Source organism: Anomaloglossus baeobatrachus, chromosome 1 (assembly GCF_048569485.1).
Source record: "Anomaloglossus baeobatrachus isolate aAnoBae1 chromosome 1, aAnoBae1.hap1, whole genome shotgun sequence".
Lineage (NCBI taxonomy): Eukaryota > Metazoa > Chordata > Amphibia > Anura > Aromobatidae > Anomaloglossus > Anomaloglossus baeobatrachus.
Window position 1 is genome coordinate 502,398,260 of NC_134353.1, and position 26,190 is coordinate 502,424,449.

General features: G+C 44.4%; 1 protein-coding gene across 1 annotated transcript in view; it reads right to left on the reverse strand.

Moving 5' to 3' along the window:
- The window catches only part of LOC142295551 (uncharacterized), a 98,319-nt gene that overhangs the window by 33,232 nt on the left and 38,897 nt on the right, over positions 1 to 26,190 (reverse strand). Inside the window, exon 3 of the mRNA XM_075338665.1 lies at positions 16,827 to 16,996. Coding sequence (XP_075194780.1) covers positions 16,827 to 16,996 — 170 coding nt within the window. The remainder of the gene's footprint in view (positions 1 to 16,826; positions 16,997 to 26,190) is intronic.

Consider the following 26,190-nt stretch of genomic DNA (forward strand, 5'->3'; position numbering starts at 1 on the left):
GCAGGCTGCCAGCGATGGCTCCTGCACACTGTAGCTGTAAAAAGCCCTGCTTTTTGCTGCTAGAACCGTTCTCGAACCTATCTAGAACTATCGAGCTTTAGCAAAAAGCTCGAGTTCTAGTTCTATTAGAACAGCCCCCAAAATCACTCGAGCCGCGAACTGGAGAACCTCGAACCGCGCTCAACTCTAGTAATAAATAGATTTCTGTAAGTAGGCTTATTTTTCTCATTTCTGATCTTTTCCTATTCACAGTATGTCAGTATATTGCCTTTCATCATTATATTCCTTTTTTTAATGGAAGATCTGTACTGACTTGAGTTACTCATAAGGTTGCACAGATGTTCTATTGGGATGCAGGAGAACTAAATTAAACTGCAGTCATTAGAGAATGGCAATGTAATTATAAAATCATTTTAACTAATCCTAAAAACTCAGAGACATCTCCCAAGATTCTCAAATCTTTCAGCCTACTATGCCAGCTTCATGCTCCAGGAGGACATAGCAGATTTTATATAGTATGCAATGAATTTAGCATGTTTCTTTAAACTCACTGAAAAAGAAATCCATTATTACCTCTCTCTCTATGAAGTTCCAGTTTCTTATTCATTGAATTATAGAGAGTTTCCTTCTTTAAAATTGCTATTAGCAGGGGAAAGGCACCAAATCTTGTTCATGTAGATACTACTGTATAAATAACTGCATCATGTTGCCACTCCATAAAAACAGAGGTGTCACAAGGCACACAATAGGGTATTGAGAGTTTACGGTCCATTACTGTGGTATACTACCAATGGCAGCAGACCACCTGACCGCTAAGAGGCCAGTTAGTCGGCGGGGGCCCATTGCCAGAATAAACGCTCTGCTGACACTCCCTCTTCCATCATTTTCCCACTGTGTTTGTGCTCTGACATCTCAGGACTATGGGGTGAATTATACTATATGGAGGACCATGTGTGGCCAATTCACTCTACATGGCTAAGCACAAGTAAAATGGAGCGAGTGGAAGGCGATTAAAAAAATAAATAAAAAAAATATCGCATTCCACCAAGACCCATGCTACTCTATGGGGCCTCACCCATGAGCGATTTTCTTTTCAGGCCTAATTAGACCGAGACAACAATCGCAGCATGCTGTAGGTGGAATCCGATTCGTTTTCACTCCCACCCATACAAGCCTATTGGTGCGAGAGAAACATCGCATTGTACTTGCTTTACATCGGTGTAATGCGAGTGCAGTGCGAGATACGCCTCAGCTTATAATGGAGGAGATAGGGAGATTAATCCCTCCTCAGCGCCCCCCCATCCTCCGCGGCTGTGCTGTGATCGCAGGATCGCATCTCAGTGGCTTCACAGTCGCATAACACTTGGCTTACGCTCCAGCAGCCATGTATCATGCGATTCACTTGCATTAATGAATGTGTGGTCCCATGATGCTATAGAATCCGATGCGATATGCTAATGATTCTTGGCTCCCGCTGTGCTGCCAGCGTGAATATGGAGTATGTCTGGCTCACTGGCTATATAAGTATAGGTGCTCGGAGTTAAAAAAAAAAAAAAAAAAAAAAAAAAAAAACACAATTAATAGAGAAACTCCGGCACAAATGAAGAAAAAAGAAAGAAAGCATATTCTTTTCCGTAATGCTTTTTTATTTTGAAAAAAGAAGAAAGTCAATTGAAGGACAAGTGTGTTCCAACGTATCGGGTGATGCAACAGCCTTTCTCAGGGAACATGTCAAGTGACGTATCTATGAGTTTAACAATGAATAATCATGCACAGAAGGTATCAATGTGACTAATGTCTTATCTGTCTAAAGGATCAAAAGGTGCGCTGGAATATATGATCAGTGTTGATATATCACTATCGGATTCAGTGTAACGGTGTTCTAAAGAATTCCACAGACCAAGAGCATCAGTACAAAGTAATAGAATATGCCGGAATCTATTCTATTCACTGTCTTGAAATAGTTTGGGTTATCATAAGGTCTTTGGCTTACTTAAACAAATAAGTAAAGCAATCCAAGAAATTTGTGAAAAAAAAATCCTACAAAATCTTAAAATTTTATCAATATGTGTTAAAAAGGAATTTTTTTACAAAAAACCCCAAAAATGTTCCCTTTAAAAATTGGTATAGATAATGGTAATAAGCGGGGAGTTAAGGAAAAATGGGATAGGTAAGCACACAATGTGATAAACCTATAAAGCAATGAGTGTGCCCCTAGGAAATGTGAAGAAGGCACTGAAACTTAACTTTTACTAGTAGCTAGATAAAATCAATGATAATAATAAAGTGCTTGTGCATAAATTGTGCAAACAACAACAAAATGCCACATGGCAGCGCATAGGCTTGATCTCACCCAAGCTTCATCCATGGGCTGGACTGCACATCGGTCCCAAGGTGAGAGGTCACAGGCCGGAAGGATAAGGTGGACAGGTATACTACAAACCCGGTCGTGCCCAGTTAATGAACTTCCGCCCTGACAAGGGCAGCACCCAAATAAGATGTCTGCCTCGCAACCAAAAAACAAAATAGTTCCTCCCGACGCGTTTCCCTCTCAGTAATGAGAGTTCCTCAGGGGAGACGGAGAGATCGACCTGCAGTGGCAGGGATCAGCACAGGCCAAAAAGGTGATGGACCTATGTGTGCTGGGCAAATGGTGGTGCCACCAATTGGCCAGCACACATAAGTCCTCTCACCTTGGGACCGATGTGCAGTCCAGCCCATGGATGAAGCTTGGGTGAGATCAAGCCTATGCGCTGCCATGTGGCATTTTGTTGTTGTTTGCACAATTTATGCACAAGCACTTTATTATTATTATCATTGATTTTATCTAGCTACTAGTAAAAGTTAAGTTTTAGTCCCTGCTGCATTTCTGTTATTTTCTGGACTATTGGGCATTACATTTTCTGCTTAGCAGACCTGCTATTATACTCCCTAGGAAATGTGCCCTACCTGGCCGCAAAGGTTGGCACCCTTGATAAGCGCAAAATGGCGCCCCCGCGTTGGCTTTCCCTGTTATATCCCTAGGATATCCCTACATCACCATGATAATACAATACCAATAAACAATGGTGTAAAAGATTGGCTACATTCAACTATTTTTCCAATTGGTTTCTGAGGTTTGGCACAATAGTTAGTAACAATAAAGAACTAATCATAACCAAAGTCAAATGAGCCATGTGCAAATCAATATATCCAACAACACTGATCCACAATTGTGATATAACAACCACTGATACTAGACATGGATTCACTCAAAAGTGCCAATGCACACAGACTTCAGAAACTCAAAATGTAAATGGGTACTTCCCTTCAGAAGTTTAATTCCACCATACAACCTCAACGAGTCTCACCTGCTTTCCAGGTTTATCAGGATGCCTGAAAAAAAATCGTGGATGCCCCAAAATCCACTTTATCATGCGGGCCATTGTACTGTAAGTAGACCCATTATAGTGCATGGAGGGTCACAGATGGGGATCATACTGTGTTGGGGGTCATCATAGTTTGCCAGGATAGTTGATTGTGGGTACATAAGGGTCATCATACTGTGCGTGTGAAGGGCACTGTCATACAATATTTATTAGGACACTTTTGTCGGCAGAATTTAGGGGATTCAATAGGAGGAAAATTACTTTGTAAGAGCAGTAAAGTTGTGCGATATGTTCTTATGTGATCCAGACAAATATTTTTGAATTTATTTATCTTTTTTGGGGGAAGGTCCCCAATTAGAACTCTTGCTATGGGGCACCACAATTTCTAGGTATGCCTTGGTCCATAATTCTTACATTAAGGCCGGGGCCACACGGGGACTAATGCAATCCTCGCATGACACTGACGCTGGCAGCACAGCGGGAGCCGAGTGTCATGCGAGTGTCACTGGGACTGAGGTCCGATCATGCGATCGGACCTCACCTGTGGAGGTCGGGCCGGCACTGAGGAGAGGAGAGGGAGGGATTTATCTCCCTCTCTCCCCCGTAGCCGGCTATTGCCATTCTCGCCCTGCACTCGCGGTACACCGGTGTACTGTGAGTGCAGTGTGATTTTTCTCTCGCCCCATAGACTTGAATGGGTGCGAGAGAAAGAGTCTCGCATTACAATCGCAGCATGCTGCGATTGTTTTCTCGGTCCGATGGGGGCCGAGAAAATAATCGCTCAGGTGTGCGGACACACAGGCTAATATTGGTCCAAGTAGAAGGCTAATATTGGTCACTCGCTCCTATTTTCATGCCATGTGTCTTAATCCGGCGTCACACGGTACGATCTATAGTGCGATCGCACGAGCGTTCGTACCTGCACCCATCGTATGTGCGTCACGGGCAATTAGTTGCCCGTGGCGCACAAAGTCGTTAACCCCGTCACACGCACTTACCTCCCTAATGACGTCGCTGTGGACAGCGAACATACTCTTCCTGAAGCGGAAGGGACGTTCGGCGTCACAGCGACGTCACACAGCGGCCAGCCAATAGAAGCAGAGGGGCGGAGATGAGCGGGACGTAACATCCCACCCACCTCCTTCCTTCCGCATTACCGGCGGGACACATGTAAGCTGTGTTCGTCGTTCCCGGGGTGTCACAAGGAGCAATGTGTGCTGCCTTGGGAACGATGAACAAACGGAGCACAGACGGAGGACCGACATTTTGAAAATGAGCGACGTGTCAACGAGCAAGGATAAGGTGAGTATTTTTGCTCGGTCACAGTCGTTCGTAGCTGTCTAACGCTACGATAAGTCTAATGATGCCGGATGTGCGTCACAAACCCCGTGACCCCGACGATATATCGCCCGATATATCATAGCGTGTGACGCTGCCCTTAGGCCTAACAGTTTAACATAACCATAACTGGAACCATTTAGGAGTCCTTATGTGCCCCAACATAATTATTGACAGACAATTATCTTACTGGAAGACCTTGTGCATGCTCAATGTATTAGAAGCCTGCCAGGCAGCATTGTCAGAAAGCAGGGGTGCACAATCTTTCTTAGTCCAATGGCTACACGGTCATATTTGACTACTCCACAGTGCTGCATTAAAGAGGTATTACCTTCTGAGACCTTTATGGCATGTAAAAAGTATAAATTGCATATGTTTTAGGTGCAAGTTCTACTTCCAGGACTCCCACATTTCTTAATCAGTAGTCTAGGGATATATTCAACCATTATTTGAAAATTCTGCAACAAAACAGCTTTTGGCATGAAAGCCGCTTCATAAAAAGCAAACGTTTTTGATGCGTTTTTCCCGTATTAATTTGAATTGGTGAAAAACTGCAAAAACAAACAAAGAAAGAATTGACACTTAGAAATAGACTTAGAATAGAAACTTCTTCAACTTCTTTGTATTCATTAAAAATAAAAGATAATTTAAAAAAAAACACACTAAAATATTCAGTATTGCCTTGTCTATAAAAGACCGATCCCAGAAAATCTGAAATTATTTATCCTCTACGGTAAAATGCTATAAAAGCAAAAACGGCATCAATAATAAAATCGGCTTTCCCAGCAAAAAATAAGCCTTCACTTAACTCAATGAAGAAAAAAAAAATGCAACAGGTGTAATAAAATGTGGACCAATTTTTCTTTCCTTACAAATTTAGGTTTTGCTTTTATCTGCTAAGATAGAAAAAAAATCCTATGCAAGTTTGGTATTGCCAGATCATACGGATCTGAACAATCAAATATCAGGTAATATTTACCAGGCCATGTAATAACAAAAAAAAAAAAAAAAAACAATGGCGGAATTAGTTTTATGCAATTTCATCATATTTGAATTTTTTCTCTGTTTTCCAGTACATTAAATTGTGCCATTCAAAACCAGAGCTCTTCTCATAAAAAATAATAATACATTTATTATTATTAAGCCAGATAAGGTTAGGTCAACATAACATCAAACATTATGGCTGTTGGAAGAAGGTGCAGAAACACACTAAACCCTAAGGCCCTGTGCGCTCTAGAAAATGGAATTTTCTTAAGAAAATTCCGCATCCTCTGAAAGATTACTGCACCTGCGGTAAAAAAACGTGAATTTGCTGGGGATTTGCTGTGGTTTTGCTGCGGTGTGTCCCTGCGTTATTTTGATAGCACAGGGAGATACTCACCTGTCCCCGCTCCTTCTGTCCGTGGTGCTGAAGTCTCCCGCGATGCTGTGTTCCGTGTGGCTGTCTCCAGCGCTCTGCTACTTACGGGTTGGCTGTGCAGTACATAACTGCATATGCATGAGCCGGCCTGGAAGCAGGAGAACAGTGTCCGGAGGCAGCCTCGCTGGAGAAGGGGAGTATAAGATCAGCAGTGACTTCAGTCAGCTGATGTGCAGTGACAGCTGAAGTCCTCCACCTGTCACCGCAAAGTACATGTGTGAAGTCATCGCTGATCTCGCGCGGCTCACTTCCCTTGCGGCCTGACCCTCACAATGAGCAGTCATGGTCTACGACGCTCGCTGTGAGTGTCAGGTGTAGCAGAGCTGGAAGCGTCGTGGGACCTTGTGTGGATTACGTCGGACCTGGAGGGGAGTTATTGGTGGGGTTAATGAAGTGGTGAAAGAGGGGGCTTTTTTGTCTTTTATTTCAAATAAAGGATTTTTGGGGTGTTTGTGTCTATTTACTTTCACTTCCAGTTTAGTGATGAGGGGTTTGTCTCAGACGCCTGCCATCACTAAACTAGGACTTAGTGGCAGCTATGGGCTGCCATTAACTCCTTATTACCCCAAATGCCACCACACCAGGGCAACGGGAAGTCCCGGGACTGTCGCATCTAATGGATGCGGCAATTCCGGAGGGCTGCTGGCTGATATTTTTAGGCTAAAGGGCTTCCCAACCTGAGAATACCAGCCCCCAGCTGTGAGGCTTTATCCTGGCTGGTTATCAAAGTTGGGGGGGCAAACGCAGTGTTTTTTAATTTATTTTACTGTACGCTATAGACCCGCCCACCGGCGTCTGTGATTGGTTGCAGTCAGACAGCTGTCACTCAGCGTGGGGGCGGGTCTGACTGCAACCAATCACAGCCACAGGTGAGCAGGGAAGGCGTGAATATGTTATGAGACTAATGAGCGTCCGTCTCTGGAAGATGAGAGAGCTGCCGCGGAAGCAGTGTGACAGCCGACTGGTGATCGATGAGTATGAAGCGCTTGCTCTTACCCTTTTGCGCCAGATTGTGTTCCCCATAAACTTTATATGAGTAGCACCTGGCCAGATACTGGGGATCAATCCTCCACCAACCCAGAGTCAGCGGGTGATCTGCCAGCCCTCCAAAACGCAGGGACTTGCAGAAAAGAAGTGACATGCACATTACTTCCGCAGCAAAACATGCAGCAAAACAGCGGTAAAAAACGCAGTGTGCGCACAAGCCCTAAAGCACAAAAATGAAAATTAATTGATGAGATATGGGGTTAAGGAGGAAAAGCTCCTATAGTGCAAAGGTTTTTTTTCCAAGTGTTATTTTGACCACTAGCTGGTCTCCCGCAGCTGTATACAGCTTCCGGGGCCGCTCATTAGCTTCATGCATATGCACCGCTTTTCTTGCCCACCAGCAGTCCCGGCGTCTGACTGGTTGAAGTCAGACACGCCCCCAGCCTGTGTGATAGAGTGTCTGACTGCAACCAATCACACACGCTGTGTCTGCATCTAGAGTGATGTAAAAATAAATAAAAAAATTTGGCATAGGGTCCCTCCATATTATGATTCCCAGCATAGATAAAGCATACAGCTACAGGCTGCAGCAGCCCCCAGCTATGCACATTAAAGAGAGACCGCATGTTTTTTTTTTTAAATATTTAGCAGAGCTGGAATCGTCATGGGACCTTGTGTGGATTACGTCGGACCTGGGTGTTAAGGGTTAAAGGGGTGAAAGCAGGTGTTTTTTTTGATTTATTGCAAATAAAGGACTTTTTTGGTGTTTGTTTATTTCTTTTCACTTACAGATTAGTAATGGGGGGTTGTCTCAGACGCTTTCCATTGCTAATCTAGGGCTTAGTGGCAGCTGTGTGCTCTTATTAACCCTTGATTGTCTCCATTGTCACTGCACCAGGGCAATCGGGAGGAGCTGATTAAAGTTCTGAGATTGTCACATCTAATGGATGCGACAATCCTGGGCGGCTGCAGGCTGCTATTTTTAGGCTGGGTCTGCCCAGCCTGAGAATTGAGAATACCGTCTCCCAGCTGTCGACTTTATTATGGCTGTGTATCAAAATTGGGGGGGACCCCACACATTTTTTGTTTATATATATTTCTGCTATCTCTCTGGTAGATTTCTTGCTTTTCAACCCTAAGGCTTGTTAAAAATTATTTAAATCTACCAGAGAGATAGCAGAAATATTAAGAGTGGCCAAATCAACAGCTTGGTACATTCTTCTGCAAAAAAGGGCACACTGGTTTGCTTGGGAACATAAAAAATGCCTGGAAGTCCACAGAAGACAACAGTGGTGGATGAATGCAAAATCCTTTCCATGCTGAAGAAAATCCCCTTTACAACATTCACCCAAGTCTCCAGGAGTTAGGTGTTTTAGCTTGTAAGTCTAAAGAAAACTACATGAGCATTTGCCATAAAGTTCAAACCTTTAATCAGCCTTAAAATTAGAAAGGTAAGATTGGACCAAAAAACATCTGAAGAAGTCAACCAAGTAATAGAAAAGCATTCTTTGGACAGATGAAACAAAGATCAAACTGTACCAGAATGATGAGAAGAAAATATGGAGAAAGCTTTGAACGTCTCATGATCCAAAGGACACTATACCCTCTATAAAAGATGGTGGAGGAAGTGTGATGGCAAGGAGACGCATAGCTTCCAATGGCAATGGATCATTAGTGTTTATTAATGATGTGACTGAAAATCGAAGTAGCCAGTTGAAACCTGAAGTGTATAGGGGAGATACAAGTAAAATATATCTTTGTACCGTGTTAGCCAGTAGAGATAAAAAAAATTGTTTAAAAGAACAGAGAGTCCTCAGTGGTTGATACCTTTTAATGGCTAACTGAAAAGATGGTAATAATTGCAAGCTTTCGAGACTACTCAGGTCTCTTCATCAGGCATGGTATGATGCCTGATGAAGAGACCTGAGTAGTCTCGAAAGCTTGCAATTATTACCATCTTTTCAGTTAGCCATTAAAAGGTATCAACCACTGAGGACTCTCTGTTCTTTTAAACAATTTTTTTTAGGGGAGATACTGCATTTTGTTGAACCTTGGCAGAAAGTAAGGATGATTGGGCAGCAATTCACAGCACTGATGGACAATGACTTACAGCAAAGAAAGGCAGCAGTTGTAAACCGCCCAGGCCAAAAACTAATACTCCAGCAGGATGCAGCTAAACCCCCAATAAGTGGAGGCATCACAGGTGCAGGAGGAGCAAATCACACACACACTTACAAAACATGGAGGGGGCGATTTCTAAATGGTAAAACTGCATACTGATGGCTTGCATAGAGCACTGTTCACACATGCAGATGCACAAACACAAGCCCGCAGCCTATTAGGTGACGCCCATACTATTAGAAAGGGGTCGATAGTACAAGATGTACAGGATGCAGCCAGGCCCCTTTCTGTCAGGCCTTGCATATTAGAGTCCTGTCCCTGTATGGTGCACAGATTGAGTACAATTTAGCAGCCCGCCTGATCTAATAGTATGGACGTCTCCTAATAGGCTGCGGGCTTGTGTTTGTGCATCTTCATGTGTGAACAGTGCTCTATGCAAGCCATCAGTGTGCAGTTTTACCATTTAGCAATCGACTATAGATGTCACGCTGCGATCAAGCTGTGGGGTGGCACAGTATATGGGGGCACAGTAATATGGTGGCACAGTAATATGATGCACAGTATATGGAGGCAAAGTCATATGTTGCACAGTCATATGGGGGCACCGTAATATAGTGGCAGAGTATATGGGGCACAGTATGCAGTGAAGCACTATGCCAGCAGTTCAGGATCACTTTGCAGTCACCAACAAAATGGCTCTGCACTTTGATCCTAAACTTCAACCTCTCCTATCCTTTTGCAAACACCAAGAAGGGGAGGTGTGACATCACACACATGAGAGCAGATTCCGCCCACTTTTACTGCAGTTGTAATGTGAGCTAGTTGCACACTAGGTTTTCAGCAGCTGCTCCCACTAGTGTTTAAGAGTGGAAAATATCAAACTTTTTAAATTATTTTTTATATCTTGCTCAACAAAAAACAAATGATAATATTTAAACAAAACTTTTTTCAGTTATTTTTTTAAAAAATATTATTTTGATGGCACCCTCCCTTTAAGTGGATGGGAAAAAAAACAAAAACCTTATGGCTCTTGGAAGAAGGGGATGAAAAAATGAGAGTGCAAAAAAGAAAAATTACAAGGTGGTGATGGGGTTAAAACAGAACTTAAGGCAGAAAACCTCACAAACAAGTAACAATTGGAGTCAGCTGCAGCAAAGGCCGCCAACACATCACGAAGAAGGAAACCCAACTTTTGGTGACATCCATGGTTTGCAGACTTCAGGCAGTCATTACCTGAAAAGACACTCTACAAAGTATTAAAAAAAGAATATTTAAGGTATGTGCCCACGATCAGAACTTGCTGCGTTCAGAATGAAGTGAGTACTGACCTGCAGGGTCGCATGTCTGCGCCGCAGGAGAACACAGGAGACTGCAGTTGCTTGTACCCACAATCAGGGTTCAGTGCGCTGTGGTCTCTTCCTTGTGTTCTCCCTACAGAGGACGGCAGCAATTCCGCAGCAAACAATTAACCTGCTGCGGTCTGGAAACACGCACCGCAGGTCAGTGTTTGCTGTTGAAAAAACAAGCACAGTGGGCACAGGATTTCTAGAAATCCTGTCGATTATGCTTGTACTGTACACCACAGCATTTTGGACGCAGCTAAAGCATGCTGCGTCCAAAACACTGCAAACCCTGATCGTGGGCATGCACCCTTATGGTAAAGTTACTTTCTCCAATTACTTCTTAGCCCCTGAAAGGAGGAGCTTTCTTTGTTGAAAAATTATTGCAATTCCTAAATGTTTCGCGGGATATTTTTGTACAATGCCCTCACTCTTTCACCTATTTTCACCTTCCTGACCATACCAAATATTACAATTTTGACCAGTGTCACTTTATGTGGTAATAACTCGAACACTTCAATATATTCCAGTGATTCTGAGATTGTCTTTTCGTGACATTGCACTTCATGTTATTGGTAAAGTTTGGTTGATGTGATTTATGTTTATTAAAAAAACCGAAAATTTGACAATTATTTTTTAAATTTTACAATTTTTGAACAGTGAATGTTCATGCCTTTAACCCCTTCACCACTTGGTGATTTTCCATTTTTGTTTTTCCTCTCCCTCTTCCAATAGTCATAACTTTTGTATTTTTCTATCAATCATACGGTAGCCATATGAGGGCTTGTTTTTTTGCAGGATGAGTTGTACTTTTGAACGACACCATTCATTCTGCCACATAGTGTACTGGAAAACAGGGAAAATATTCTAAGTGCGGCGAAATTGCAAAAGATTTGAAATCCCACTATGTTTTTTGTTTTTTTTTCTTTTCTTTATTTACAATGTTCACTATATGGTAAAACTGACATAGCAATATGATTTCCCAGCTCAGTATGAGTTCATAAAAATTTATGGTTTTTTTTCTTTAATCTGAGTAGTGATTTAAAAAAAAATTGGTGCTTTTGTCGCCATTTTCTAAGACCTCTAAAGTTCTCATTTTTCGGGATCTTGGGCTAAGTGATGGCTTATTTTTTGCGTCTTGAGGTGAAGTTATTACAGTAATTATACCATTTTGGTGCAGATGTGATGTCTTGATCGCCTCTTATTTCACCTTATTACAATGTTGTGGCAACAGAAAAACTAACTAGATCCTGACTGTGGCTGGGTCTAAAGCCTGCTTTACACGGTACAATTACGCATACGCTATCGTATGCGATCGTAACCGCCCCCATCGTATGTGCGGCACATTCAATTTGTTGACCGTGTCGCAGAAACGATTATTTCTCGTCACACGTACTTACCTTTCCATACGACCTCGATGTGGGCGGCGAACATCCACTTCCTGGAGTGGGAGGGACGTTCGGCGTCACATCGACTTCACGTGGCAGCCGGCCAATAGAAGCGGAGGGGCGGAGATGAGCGGGACGTAAACATTCCGCCCACCTCCTTCCTTCCGCATAGCCGGCGGGAGCCGTGGGACGCAGGTAAGATCTGTTCATCGTTCCCGGGGTGTCACACAATGCGATGTGTGCTGCCTCGGGAACATTGAACAATCCGACGTACAATTTTTAGCTTTTGAACGACGTACATGCGATGAACGGTTTTTCATTCAATCGCAATCGCACATACCTGTCACACACTACAATATTACTTACAATACCGGATGTGCGTCACTTACGCAGTGACCCCGCCGACACATCGTAAGATTTATTGTAGCGTGTAAAGCCCGCTTTACAGACATTCTGTCAATGAATCTAACAGATCTGATACATTGCAATACATGTCCATTATAATGCATGAGAACAATGATCAAACGAATAAAAGTTAAAGTCCCATAAAAGGACAAAGTTAAAAATAAAATAAATTGCAAACTTTAAAATCCCCCTCACAAAATAAATAAAATAATAATATTATATTATTATTATTATTATTATTATTAATATAAAATGGTCAGGCTATTTAACCCCTGCAGTTAACATGGTAAAAAATAAAAATGTGGCAAAAACTATGCTTTTTCATCATAGCGCCAAAATAAAACAAGATACAAAAAAACCTGAATGTACATAAAAATGGTGTGGCTAAAACTGCCATCTTGTCTCTCTAAAAACAATCTGCCATATAGCTCCATCAAAGGAAAAATAAAAACGCTATAGCTCTCAGAATACAGAAATGCAAAAACAATACTTTTTCTATAAAATTGTTTTTATTCTGTAAAAAGTGGCAAAATATAAAAAAATAAATTATATAGATAAATGTGTTATCACTGTAATCATACCGACCTGAAGAATAAAGCTGTCCTAACACCACAGGGTGAACAGCATAAAAATGCTCCCCCTAAAAACAATTGCTGGTTTTTGTTAATTCTCCATCCCAAATATTTGAATAGAAAATGATCAAAAAATTATATACCCGAAAATGCTACCAATAAAAACATCAACTCATCCAGAAAGAAAACAAGACCCATGGGCCTCCCCACACTGACAATGGCAGCTCCCAGCTCGTGGCTGGGTATCAAAATTGGGAACAACTGCACGCCGGGTTTTTAAATATTTAAAAAAAATAAATAAAAAAGCCGCATGCGGTTCCTCTTATTTTAATACACAGCCAAGTTAAGGACATGGCTGGGTGCCTGTAACCATATGCGTGCTGGATATCATAATATGGGAGGACGCTATGCAAATTTTTTTTATTTACTTATTTTTTCATGACAATAGGGACACACACTTGAGCCTCCCTAAAATTGCTAAAAACAAGGAAAGGACCAATAGGAACTCATTTAGCAAGAAAATCAAACACTGGTAACTTAATTGGACCATGCACAAATAAAAGGTTTAGCACATTTGAACCTCTGGATTAAACTAATTTTATAAAGTTGGAGAATTTAAAGAGAACCATCCAGTAGAATTTTCATATATAAAGTAAAGCCAGTGCTATACTGGCGCTAGGATGCAGAGTCCAGGCAGACCTTCAGTTCTGAGATTGGAGGTTTTATTACTGAATTGAAAAAGTTGCAGCAGTGCTCTGTTATTTGATTGACAGGTGCAACAGGGGCGGAAATATGGGGGTCGGTTTTGCTATCTATTCCCACCCCTATCTGACTGCCTGACCTTCCTCCCCCTGTTGCCGTCATAGACTTTAATTCTGGTGCCTGCTCATTAGCATTTATCAGTATTCCAGCAAACTCTTCACAAGATGGTGTCTGAGTTGGCGCCTGCACATGGCGCCGGAGATAGCGCTATCTTTGTGAAGACTGTCTTCCTTCATTGGACTAATGGATGCGCAATGCGAGGGTGTACATGCAAGCTCACATCCTCAGGTCTTGTTAAGACCACAGGAGCGTGCATGGTCACAACTGAAGTGGAGACCGCCCCCAAAATCAACTCACCGGTCTCCTCTGAAGCATGCAGCTCGTTTTCTGGGTGCGGTAGCCTGCAGGGAGCTAATCTTGGGGGTGGGCAGAAGGTATTCAGCATCCTAGTGCCAGTATAGCGTGGCTTTACTCTACACATGAAAATCCTGCTGGTTGGTTCTCTTTAAATACATGTATGGCTAATATTTATTTTCTAGTCACAAAAACTATAAATGATTTAATCAAAAGCCAATTACCATTCCCGCAAGGCGATGGACGAAAGTCTAACAGTAGAAACTGAGGCATTGCTAACAATACTCAAGAAATTATGCCAACCTCTGAAATGGATCTAACAGAACAATCTTGCTTAAAACATTGGAATTTAGTAAAAGATGAGTACAGTAAAATAATGCAGATTTAAAGGGAGTTTTCTGAGTTTGCGGTAAATTTCTGCAGACACACTGTTAAGGCCCCGTCACACTAAGCAACATCGCTGATAAGGAACAACTTTTGTGATGTTGCTAGCGATGTTGCTGTGTGTGACATCCAGCAACAACCTGGCCCCTGCTGTGAGGTCGTTGGTTGTTGCTGAATGTCCTGGGCCATTTTTTAGTTGTTGCTCTCCCGCTGTGAAGCACAGATCGCTGTGTGTGACAGCGACAGAGCGATAACTAAATGTGCAGGCAGCAGGAGCCGGCTTCTGCAGAGGCTGGTAACCAATGTAAATATCGGGTAACCAAGAAGCCCTGTCCTTGGTTACCCGATATTTACCTTTGTTACCAGCCTCCGCCGCTCTCACTGTCAGTGCCGGCTCCTGCTCTGTGCACATGTAGCTGCAGCACACATCAGTTAATTAACCCGATGTGTGCTGTAGCTAGGAGAGCAGGGAGCCAGCGCTAAGCATTGTGCGCTGCTCCCTGCTCTGTGCACATTTAGCTGCAGCACACATCGGGTAATTAACCCGATGTGTGCTGTAACTAGGAGAGCAGGGAGCCAGCGCTGAGTGTGCGCTGCTCCCTGTTCTCTGCACGTGTAGCTCCGGGCGCTGGTAACCAAGGTAAATATCAGGTTGGTTACCCGATATTTACCTTAGTTACCAAGCACAGTATCTTCCACGCGGCGCTGGGGGCTGGTCACTGGTTACTGGTGAGCTCACCAGCAACTCGTGTAGCCACGCTCCAGCGATCCCTGCCAGGTCAGGTTGCTGGTGGGATCGCTGGAGCGTCACAGTGTGACATCTCACCAGCAACCTCCTAGCAACTTACCAGCGATCCCTATCGTTGTTGGGATCGCTGGTAAGTTGCTTAGTGTGACTGGACCTTTAGGCCGGTGTCACGATGGCGTATGACTCGCACAAGTGCAATGTGAGAAAGTCTCGGCCAAATGTTAATGAATCAGGCAGCTCATAGCTCAGAAGTTTTTCCTCAGCACTAATTGTACGGAGGACAAAAAAAAAAATGAAAAAACATGGCAGCATGCTGCGATTGTTTGAGAGTCTCTGCTCACTCGCACCCATACAAATCTATGGGTGTGTGTGTGAAACATCGGACTGCACTCTGATGTCATCCAAGTGCAGTGTGATATGCGCAGAGAAAGGCAGCAGAGATGAGGCAGAAAATGCTCTGCCCCACTCCTCTGCACCTGTGATCAGATAGCAAGATCGAATCATGGTCTCAGGACACTCTGACCACGCTCACAGCACAGCCTGAGCTGAGGATCATTAGTATATGGCATCCGATACTCTCACATCGTGAAGACTGCCCTACTTCTCTGCTTCGGCCCCAGTATTCGGCCCTACTACCTTTTCCTACGGACAAGTATTTATTTTAGTACACATCAGGTTTTCCAAGTAAGGCTGCTTTCACACCTCCGGTTTTAGCAGAGCCGGCCAATCCGCCTCTAAAACCTATGCAACGGATGCGGTGACAAAACCACATCCTTTGCATAAGTTTTTGACTTGCGACCCATCCGGTTTTTGCCGCTTGCGGCAGGCTACTGAGCATGCGCAGTGGAAAAAACCACATGCGGCGGCCGGATGCGGTGTCTGCCGTAGGACGCCGCATGCGGCGTCCATAGGCATGCATTGCAAATCGCGCCGCATCGGTCGGATGCGGCTCGATGCGGGTTTTTTTGCCGGAGAAAAAAACGTGCCAGGCAATGTTCCATCCGGCCGCCGCATCGCCTAAATCTGCCGCATGCGGTAAAAAACAGACGGAACGCAAGGCCATGTGGCACAATACGGCACTAATGTAAGTCTATGCAAAAAAAACCAACCGGCGGCAAAAAAAAAACGGTTGCGGTTTTTCTGCAAAGTGCCGGATTGTGCCGCACAGGAAAAACTGGATGTGTGAAAGCAGCCTTAACCAACAGATTCCTTTGACACCACCCAAGGCCTTTTAGGGCTGTCTCAGAATTAAGTAAGCTTTGCATTCAGTTGCACATGTAAAGTACCTGGAGGTTTGTTTTTTTTTTTTTAAACCAGCCATTGGTCTCAGCTGGCTAATCCATTCTTTAGCTGTAAGCATAAACGATTCTTTGCTATACTGGAGCTGTTGACAATACAACACCACTGCAATAAAGTGTAATTTATCTGCTAGAAAGTATCGGGTGTGCCTGTTCATCACTTATGACAGTGGTTAACCACTTGTTTTTCAATTGCCTATGTCTGCAGTCATTAGAATAACTTCACAAATCTACCTGAAGTCCGGAAAATCCCAATAAATAGTATAATACATTATGTACATTTTTACTATAGAAAAGATGAACCAAAAGGGACTGAAAGTAAATACGGCTCTTATACATACTTTTCACTTTATATGCCTTGTCACAGAGATGGCATTTGTGTGGCCTGTCATCAGAGTGGTAGGCAATATGGTCATGCAACTTCTTAAGAGTAGTCAGTTCCTTTCCACATTGGTCACACTGGTAAAACTTCTTGTCATGGTGGCTTGACTGGTGCAATGACAGCTGACAACTTAAAAGTGAGCAAGAAAAGAGACACTTTATAAAAATTCACAATGACAAAAATGGTGCCATCTTAAATGCAGAATACTTACTTTATTCTACTATTACCATCCTAATGCTACTCAGCAACCCAAGTTGTGTTTTAAACAATCAAGTTCTGAAAAAAAATAATATCTAAATCTCCAACACAGCATTTCTAAAGGGAACACGTCACCAGATTTGTCCCCTATAAGCTACGGTCACCACCAGTAATTCTAGAACACTGTAGAAAAGTGCCCAGGCTGATCTGTAGAATGTAAAAAAATCTTAATTACTTACCGGTAATGGGATTTTCAGAAGCCCATGACAGCACCACCTGAGAGATAGGTTCCGCCCACATCAGGACAGGAAACCCACTGATAAAAAGGCGGTACCTCTCCTCCACATCAGTAGGTTTACAGAGCCAGAGAGGACCAACAAAACACAAACAAAAATGTTAATCACACCACCACCAAAAGGAATACACCATTAACTCTAACACTCCCCGAAGGGTGCCCATAACCAGTGAATAGGGAGGGGGGAACTAAGGGTGCTGTCATGGGCTTCTGAAAATCCCATTACCGGTAAGTAATTAAGATTTTTCCCTTTCGTCCATGACAGCACCACCTGAGAGATTCTAGAGACCAATCACCTTAGGGAGGGACCACCGCCTGTAATACCCGTCTACCAAGAAGGGTCGGCCGTGGCGGACAAGTCAAGTCTATAGTGACAGAAAAAGGTAGAGGAAGAGGACCAAGTGGCGGCCCTGAATATATGATCAATAGACACCTCTGCCCGCTCAGCCCAAGTAGTAGAAAGTGACTCAGTGGAAAGGCCCTAATTTGCAGGGGAACTGGCACCCCCTTAGCTGAGTAGGTCAGCGACATAGCATCCCGGGCCAACCTAGCCAAGGTGCTTGTAGATACGTTCTAGGGAAAGTCCGGGGGCTGTAAAATAACAAAAACAGAGCCTGAGATTCTCGCAATTCCCTGGTCCTATCCAAGTAGGTTATAAGGGCAAGTCTTACATCCAAGCTATGGAGCCTGTCCACTTTATCATTGGAAGGAGGGTCACAATGGAAGGCAGTATAAATTTCTGGGACCTGTGAAGGGCTTGACCACTTTAGGCTATGAGGGATCTGTACGCAATACCACCTTAAATCGACCAAAATTTGGGTATATGGATGGACAATGGAGAGCGCCTGTACGTCACCTACCCGTCTAGCGGACGTCAAGCAATGAGTAGTACCACCTTCAGGGTCTTGGAGGAACATCTGAAAGGGGCTCAATGGGGTGTCTATAAGGGCATCAAGGACAAGATTTAATCCCAGTTAGGCATGCGAGGAGAAGGGACAGGAGTCGCTCTAGCACAGGATTTAATTAACCTGCTAATCCATCTATTCTCTGAGGTTATGTTTATAGGGGGCTCCTAGGGCCAAAACTTGTACCTTCAAAAAGGTGCTAGTGGATAAGTTCAATCCAACCCTTACTGAAGGATTTCCAGGATGGCCGTGAAGAGAGGGGGATCCCCGATCTGTGCCCAGGAAACTTGCTGGATTTTTCACCAGACCCTTCCCTAAATACCAGTGGCGACCGACTTCCTACTTTTAAGGAGAGTTTTACTAAATTCTCAGGAGAATCCCTGCGCTAGGAGCAGCCGCCTTTCAAATGCCACGCTGTCAAGTGGAGGGTAGGAGCCTTGGGTTGGCACATTGGTCCCTGGACTAGTAGGTCTGTCCTGTCCGGCAGTATCCAAGGGTCTGATATTGCCAGTCTTTGGAGCCAACAGAACCAGGCTCTTTTTGGCCAGAAGTGAGCTATGAGGATAATGAGGGCCTCTTCTTCCCGAACCTTCCTGAGCACCGCCGGAAGAACCAGGGGTGGAAAGGCATATAGAAGACCCTGTGACCAGGGGATCGGCATTGCATCTATTGTCATGGGATGATCCCTGACTGATTTTATTGCAGTTAGTTCACTGAAGTTTGAGGACTGAGTCCTCACATGATCGTCCCATAGTCCTTGTAACAGGTGAGTTCTCAGGTAAGCTCCCCAGTCTAAGTGACCTGCATCTGTTGGGATGATATCCGTGATGTTGGGACACCCGGACACGCCTGCGGACAATAGAGTTAAGTCCTGCCACCAGGACAGAGAAAGCAACACCTTTGGATCCAAGCGGAGTCTCATATCCAAGAAGCCTCCTGACTGTTGCTGTCAGACCAGGACCTCCGTCTGAAGGGATCTCATATCTATGTGAACCCAAGGAACCGTGGGGATGCAGGATGTGAGGGTCCCCACAAGAGACATAGCTTGTCTGAGGGTCATGACTGGTTTTTCAATCGCCAAGGTGACCAGGGATTGTGACTTCAGTATCTGCTCCTCCAGGAGAAAAGACTTCTGAGCGACTGAATCCAGGATCAGCCCCAAGAAAGACCGACACGGTTGAGGCTGGTGTTCTAGATTTTTCCTGATTTATGATCCACCCTAAGTGCTCTAGGATGGAGATCACTATTCTTTTCTCTCCCTGTCATATAGATGTTACAATAAAATACCCCCGAGGGGGCGAGTTCAGTTGAAATGTCAGTCCTTTTGCAACGATCTGTAGAATCCACGAGCTGGAGGAACCAGTCTCAAGGAAGAGGGAGAGCCTCCCCCCACTGGGATGGTGGAGTCATTGAAGGCCTCGTGGCTTGGTAGAGGATGATGGATCAAACATAATCCTGAGGACCTCTTCCGTCTATCCTTCCAGGAGTTCTGGTCTCTGGGAGGCTCTTTATGGAAAATTGCTTCCTCCGAAACGGACGGCTACGAGGGAATGGAGTTCTTACAGCTGGAAATCCTTGTTTATTGTTTGCCACTTTGGACAGAAGGTCATCCAGTTGTGATCCAAACAAAAAGTCTCCTTCACAAGGTATCCTGCATAGTCTGTTCCCTTCCAGCATTTCAACTATAGGGCCCTTGTGGCTGAATTGGAAAGAGCTGCTACCTTTGCAGATAATTTGAGCGAGTCGATGGAAGCATCCACTAGAAGTCCGCCGCCCCCTGTATACGTGGAATTGAGGAAATAATGTCCTTACTAGAAACGGTACCCTTAAGATAGTCTTCTAATTGTTGGACCCAGACCATTATGGACCTTGTTACACATGTACCTGCCACCGCCGGGCAAAGAGCTCCTGCTGCAGCTTTCCAGGTACCACGGACCTGCATTCCAGGCCTCCAACATGAGGTCTTGTGTGGAGTCAGGATCTTTATCATCCACCAGCCCCATAGTGGAGTGGACAGCTTCCACTAGGGGTGTCACCTTAGAGGATGGGAAGCATAGTCTGCCGTCCACGTCTGAGGAAGATGAATCCAAGGCTGAGGAAGAGGCAGGTGAAAATTTTCTGGAACCCTGTTCAGAGCCGCCTGATTTATCTGAAGTTCCCCCATCATTCCTAGTGGATTGTTTATGTGTTTCCCTGACTTCAGCACGGCCAATATCTCTCAACTCAGCCTTGCGGCTTGGTGCTTCCATACATAAGCCAAAATCAAAGAGTAAGAGATGCAGTTTCCTTCTACTAAAATTAACCCCTTTTTTTCCCAGCTTGTATGGCTGAGAACAGAGAACAATAGACATTAGTTTCCATATTACAATAGTTTCCTTACCTAGCCTGTTAAGGTTGACAATAGAGAATAGTGGATGTGGTTCCCCCATATTAAAACAGCCTTTTCTTGGTTAGGCTGCTTTCACACATCCGGTTTGAGCTCTGCGGCTCAATCCGGCTGTGAAGCCTATGCAACGGATGCGGTGAAAACACCGCATCCTTTGCATAAGTTTTTTACATGCGGCCGGTCCGGTTTTTGCCGCATGCGGCATGCTACTGAGCATGCGCAGTGGCAAAAACCGCATGCGGCGGCCGGATGCAGTTTTTGCCGCATCGCGCCGCATCCGGCATCCATAGGGATGCATTGGGAAAAGCGCCGCATCGGCCGGATGCGTCGCGATGCGGTTTTTTTTGCCGGAGCAAAAAACGTGCCAGGGAACGTTCCATCCGGCCGCCGCATCGGCTAAATCTGCCGCATGCGGCAAAAACCGGACCGAACGCAAGCCCATGAGGCACAATGCGGCACTCATTAAAGTCTATGCAGGAAAAACGCAACCGGCAGCAAAAAAAAACGGTTGCGGTTTTCCTGCAAAGTGCCGGATTGTGCCGTATTGCAAAAGCCGGATGTGTGAAAGCAGCCTTAGTAATAGCTGACAACAGAGAATAAAAGCAGTAGTTCTCCCACATTATAACAGTTATTCTATGACTTGTAAGATTGACAACAAGGGATAATAGTTGCAGCCTCTCTATACCAATAACAGTTGTGTATAAAGGTATACAAGGAGGATAGAAGTCTTTCATTTTGCCAAAGTAACCACACACCTCAGTCAGAAACAATAGATAGTCATAGGCACTAGTGTGCAGATAAAAGATATTCTTTATTGAACAGACAATAGTGAAGTACAAGGCATGGATAATATAATAAATATAAGGAGGTTACAAAGACATAGAGGGCGATTGGTTCCCCATATGTGGCTGCAAGCAATATCATACCAAATTAGTGAAATGTAGCTCACTGGTATGGTCAGTGCTGGAAAGGGGTTAATAAAACATCATAGTGCAAACCTGAAAGGGTAACAGCTGAGCAGATCAGCGTACCAGCTAAAAAAGGTACATAATCAACACAGCACAAAACCAGGAACCAGTATAGAGCTTACAAGAGTAGCATGGAGGAGCATGCAGGCACACACGGGGATAGTCCCAACACGTGTTTCGTGTGGTGACTTCTTCAGGGAACTGAAGTCACAGTCCCCTGAAGAAGTCATCACACAAAACACGTGTTGGGACTATCCCCTTGTGTGCCTGCATGCTCCTCCATGCTACTCTTGTAAGCTCTATACTGGTTCCTGGTTTTGTGCTGTGTTGATTATGTACCTTTTTTAGCTGGTACGCTGATCTGCTCAGCTGTTACCCTTTCAGGTTTGCACTATGATGTTTTATTAACCCCTTTCCAGCACTGATCATACCAGTGAGCTACATTTCACTAATTTGGTATGATATTGCTTGCAGCCACATATGGGGAACCAATCACCCTCTATGTCTTTGTAACCTATCCTTATATTTATTATATTATCCATGCCTTGTACTTCACTATTGTCTGTTCAATAAAGAATATCTTTTATCTGCACACTAGTGCCTATGACTATCTATTGTTTCTGACTATGAGGTATGTGGTTACTTTGGCAAAATGAAAGACTTCTATCCTCCTTGTATACATTTATGTCCTCAGAAGTTGTTGCCTTTTACTGCTGCTAAGATCCAGTTGTACTGTTCTACGTTTTTCAGTTGTGTATAAAGGCTGACAACAGAACAATAGCAGCAGTCTTTTCTGGTGCTGAGGGATTCGCTTATTTACACTTTACAACATCTGGAATGATATAATTATAGACTATGTATCTTTGATCACACCTAGAGTGTCAAAATGGTATATTAAGCTTTTTGTGGTAACATTATGTGTTTTTTTGTTTGTTTTTTTTTTAACAGTGCTTTGATTTGTTTTGGGATTTTTTGACCAGGCACAACCCTTCCTCAGTCATCAGAGGACAGTACCCACCTGATCCACATAGCCCAGTCTGGACCAGAACTGAGAATCACAAGTGATACAACAGTCCAAGCCTCCCAATATAGCTAGGGTTACAGGTGTGCACCACAACACTCAGCAGCCTCTTTTTTTTTTTTTTTTCTTTTTTTCATTTAAGGCTGCTTTCACACCTCCGGTTTTTGCTATGCGGCACAATCCGGCACTTTGCAGGAAAAACGCAACGTTTTTTTTGCTGCCGGTCGCGTTTTTCCTGCATAGACTTTAATTAGTGCCGCATTGTGCCGCATGGCCTTGCGTTCCATCCGGTGTTTGCCGCATGCGGCAGATTTAGCCGATGCGGCGGCCGGATGGAAAGTTGCCTGGCACGTTTTTTTGTGCGGCAAAAAAAAAAAAAAAAAAAAACGCATCGCGCCGCATCCGGCCGATGCAGCGCTTTTCCCAATGCATCCCTATGGATGCCGGATGCGGCACAATGCGGCAAAAACCGCATCCGGCCGCCGCATGCGGTTTTTGCCACTGGGCATGCTCAGTAGCATGCCGCAAGCGGCAAAAACCGGACGGGCCGCATGTAAAAAAACTTATGCAAAGGATGCGGTGTTTTCACCGCATCCGTTGCATAGGTTTCACAGCTGGATTGAGCCGCACTGCTCAAACCAGATGTGTGAAAGCAGCTTAAGACAAGACAGGGAGCAATCAGTCTACAACAGATGTTGGACACTGATTCACTAAGCCAAGTCCATGTTTCCTCTTATAAATTCAGGATACATATTTGTCCATGATACCTAAGAATAAGGACCCTGTTCTAGGGTCCGAAACATGTCAGGATTTGGTCATGTTTAATTTTGTATGTAATTTCAACATTATGATCTAAATAAAACAGAAGAAATCTCTGATACAGGTGGGACAAGGCCCCCTTGGTAATCTGAGGATAGACTGTCCTTGTAAACCCCACAATTCCTATGATTCCTCTTAGGAGGTACCTCCTGAAGAAAGAATGGAACATAGGGGGGACTTTTAAACAATGAAATGCTGCAGCAGACACTCACCCCCCAAGATGGCGGATCTGGTACCGGTTTCGGAGGCAGTTTATGACTTCCAGATTTGGATTTCTCAGACTCCCTGGAATGTCGACTTGCCGGACTGGAGGGACTAGCCATGCCGGAGGAGCGCTCCCCTTGCTGCCCTGGGAATCTGTATGCTGTTCCAGCACATCCTGCTCTGGAGGAGAGTTGTCTTCCATCCTGAATAGGGGAGAAGTCATACTCACCAGAATGCAGCGAAGGTGACTCCTCATACCTCCCTTGTTCAAATTTCCCGCCCGAAATCCGTTCACTGGGCACCGCCATCTTGGAACACCTTGCACATGCACAGGTGATGAACTTCCGGGTGCCGCGTCACTTCCTCTTCACCCCGGCGTTCCGTCAGCAGGGCGCCCGTCTCGCGGGCTCCGTGTGAGGATCACATAGCCTGGGGCGACGCAGAGCCGAGCTCCCGCTCCAGGCCCGCGCCCCACCACCGCAGACAGCCGAAGCCCTGGGGAGGTGCATCCAGGCCCGATTGCCGGCTTTTGGTAAGAAACCAAACTTCCACACCGGGTCAGACCTGGGAGAATCCGTGGGTTGTCCCATCAGGACAGGAAACCAAACTGGTGTGGAGGAGAGGTACCGCCTTTTTATCAGTGGGTTTCCTGTCCTGATGTGGGCGGAACATCTCAGGTGGTGCTGTCATGGGCGAAAGGGAAAACATTTTATAATACTCACCTACGGAGCGATCGGGTCAGATGGTGGTCACTGGTCTTGATCCGGAGCCTCATACCTTTTTACGATTGCGGACCTCCTCCTTGCTTCGTGTGGGTGACGTATCCTACATGATCCACACTGTGTCCTCGATTGCACTCCTGAGCTTGCGCACTTCTCTCTGCCCAACTGAGGGCAGAGCAAAGTACTGTAAAGCGCAGGCATAGGGAAAGGTCAAAGAGCACCAGTGCATGCGCGCTACAGTACTTTTATCTGGCCTCAGCAGGGCAGAGTGAAATGCGCGATCGAGGGCAGTGTGGATGATGTAAGACGTGTCATCAACTTGGAGCAGAGAAGGAGGAGCATGGTGATCGCAGAGGAGGAGGCGCTAAACAGTCCAGTGATGCCCATCAGACCAGACTGCCCCGCAGGTGAGCATAAGTGTTTGGTTTTTTTTTTAGATTATACAGATCAGCCTGGGCACCTAAATACAGTATTCTAGAATGCTGGATATAAGAGCTCACTGGTGGTGGCCACAGCTTATAGGGGCAAATATGGTGACACGTTCCCTTTAATAGCTATGATATATTACAGATATATTGTATATAGTACAATTAACTATTCAAAGCCAGATAATGCAACGAAGCCTGGCAGCAAGTAAGTAAACTCATCCTGCTAATTACTTGGGCACCCCTGTGATCGGGCGTTTCTTAACTTCAAATTTCCTAAACTGGCCCAACTTTACTTTGGTATTACCTTTTCTCTCTGAACCATACACCAGTGGCTCTAAACCAGGGGTCTCAAACTCAGCTAGATGTATGGGCCGCATATATAAAAAAAAAAATAAATAAAAAAAAAAATAAAAATTGAGAGGGCCACATTATTTGCAAGACAAAGTGACATTTCACTTTCCATGTTTTTTTTCTATACATCTCTGGTCACTTTTTTTAAACATTTTTTCCTTGTGTATTATAACAAACTTGCACTTTTTTGTTAAGTTTATATATAAAATAATTTTTAATGGTAAAAAAAATAAAAATTCATGCTTTATTTTGAGGTTTTGTTTTTTTTACATTTTATCACCTTCTTGTAATATTGATTTACAATTAGCAGCATCATATAGTAATCTTAGCCAATCTTAGTAATGTCCCCCATGCTGCAGTAACGGGCCACATCCGTGTACCCTGTAGTAAGGTGCTCATCCTTGTGGTATTGTGCCTATCCTTGTGCCCTGTAGTATTGTGCACATTCTTCTGGTATTGTCCCCATCCTGTAGTATTGTGCCTATACTTGTGCCCTGTAGTATTGTGCCCATCCTTGTAGTACTGTGCCCATCCTTGTAGTATTGTGCCCTGTAGTATTGTGCCTTGTAGTATTGTACCCTGTGGTATTGTGCCCATCCTTGTAGTATTGTGCCCTGTAGTATTGTGCCCATCCTTCAGTAATACGCAAAAAAAAATAATTCTTCTGACCTTTCCTCTGTTCCCTCTTATTAGGCTGTGTGCTCACAATCAGTGTTTGCAGAGTTTTGGAAAACACAGCGAGGAGACCGCAGCACCCCAAACCCTGATCACGGGCATGGGCAGCTGCGGTCTGCTACGGAGGAGACTTGTGGCCCCGCAGGTCAGGACGCAACGGGTTCTAATTGTCAGCACGTACCTTACCTGCTTGTTACGGCCTGTGACGATCGCGGCTCTAAGCCAAGAGGCCGGCGCTGGCACGACTTTACGGCAATTGAATCCATTTGCGGTTCCCGCAGAGGAGCTGTCTGCGCTATACCAATGGCTGCTGCCCACCAGTCAGATGCAAGGAAGTGACGTTGCTGTATG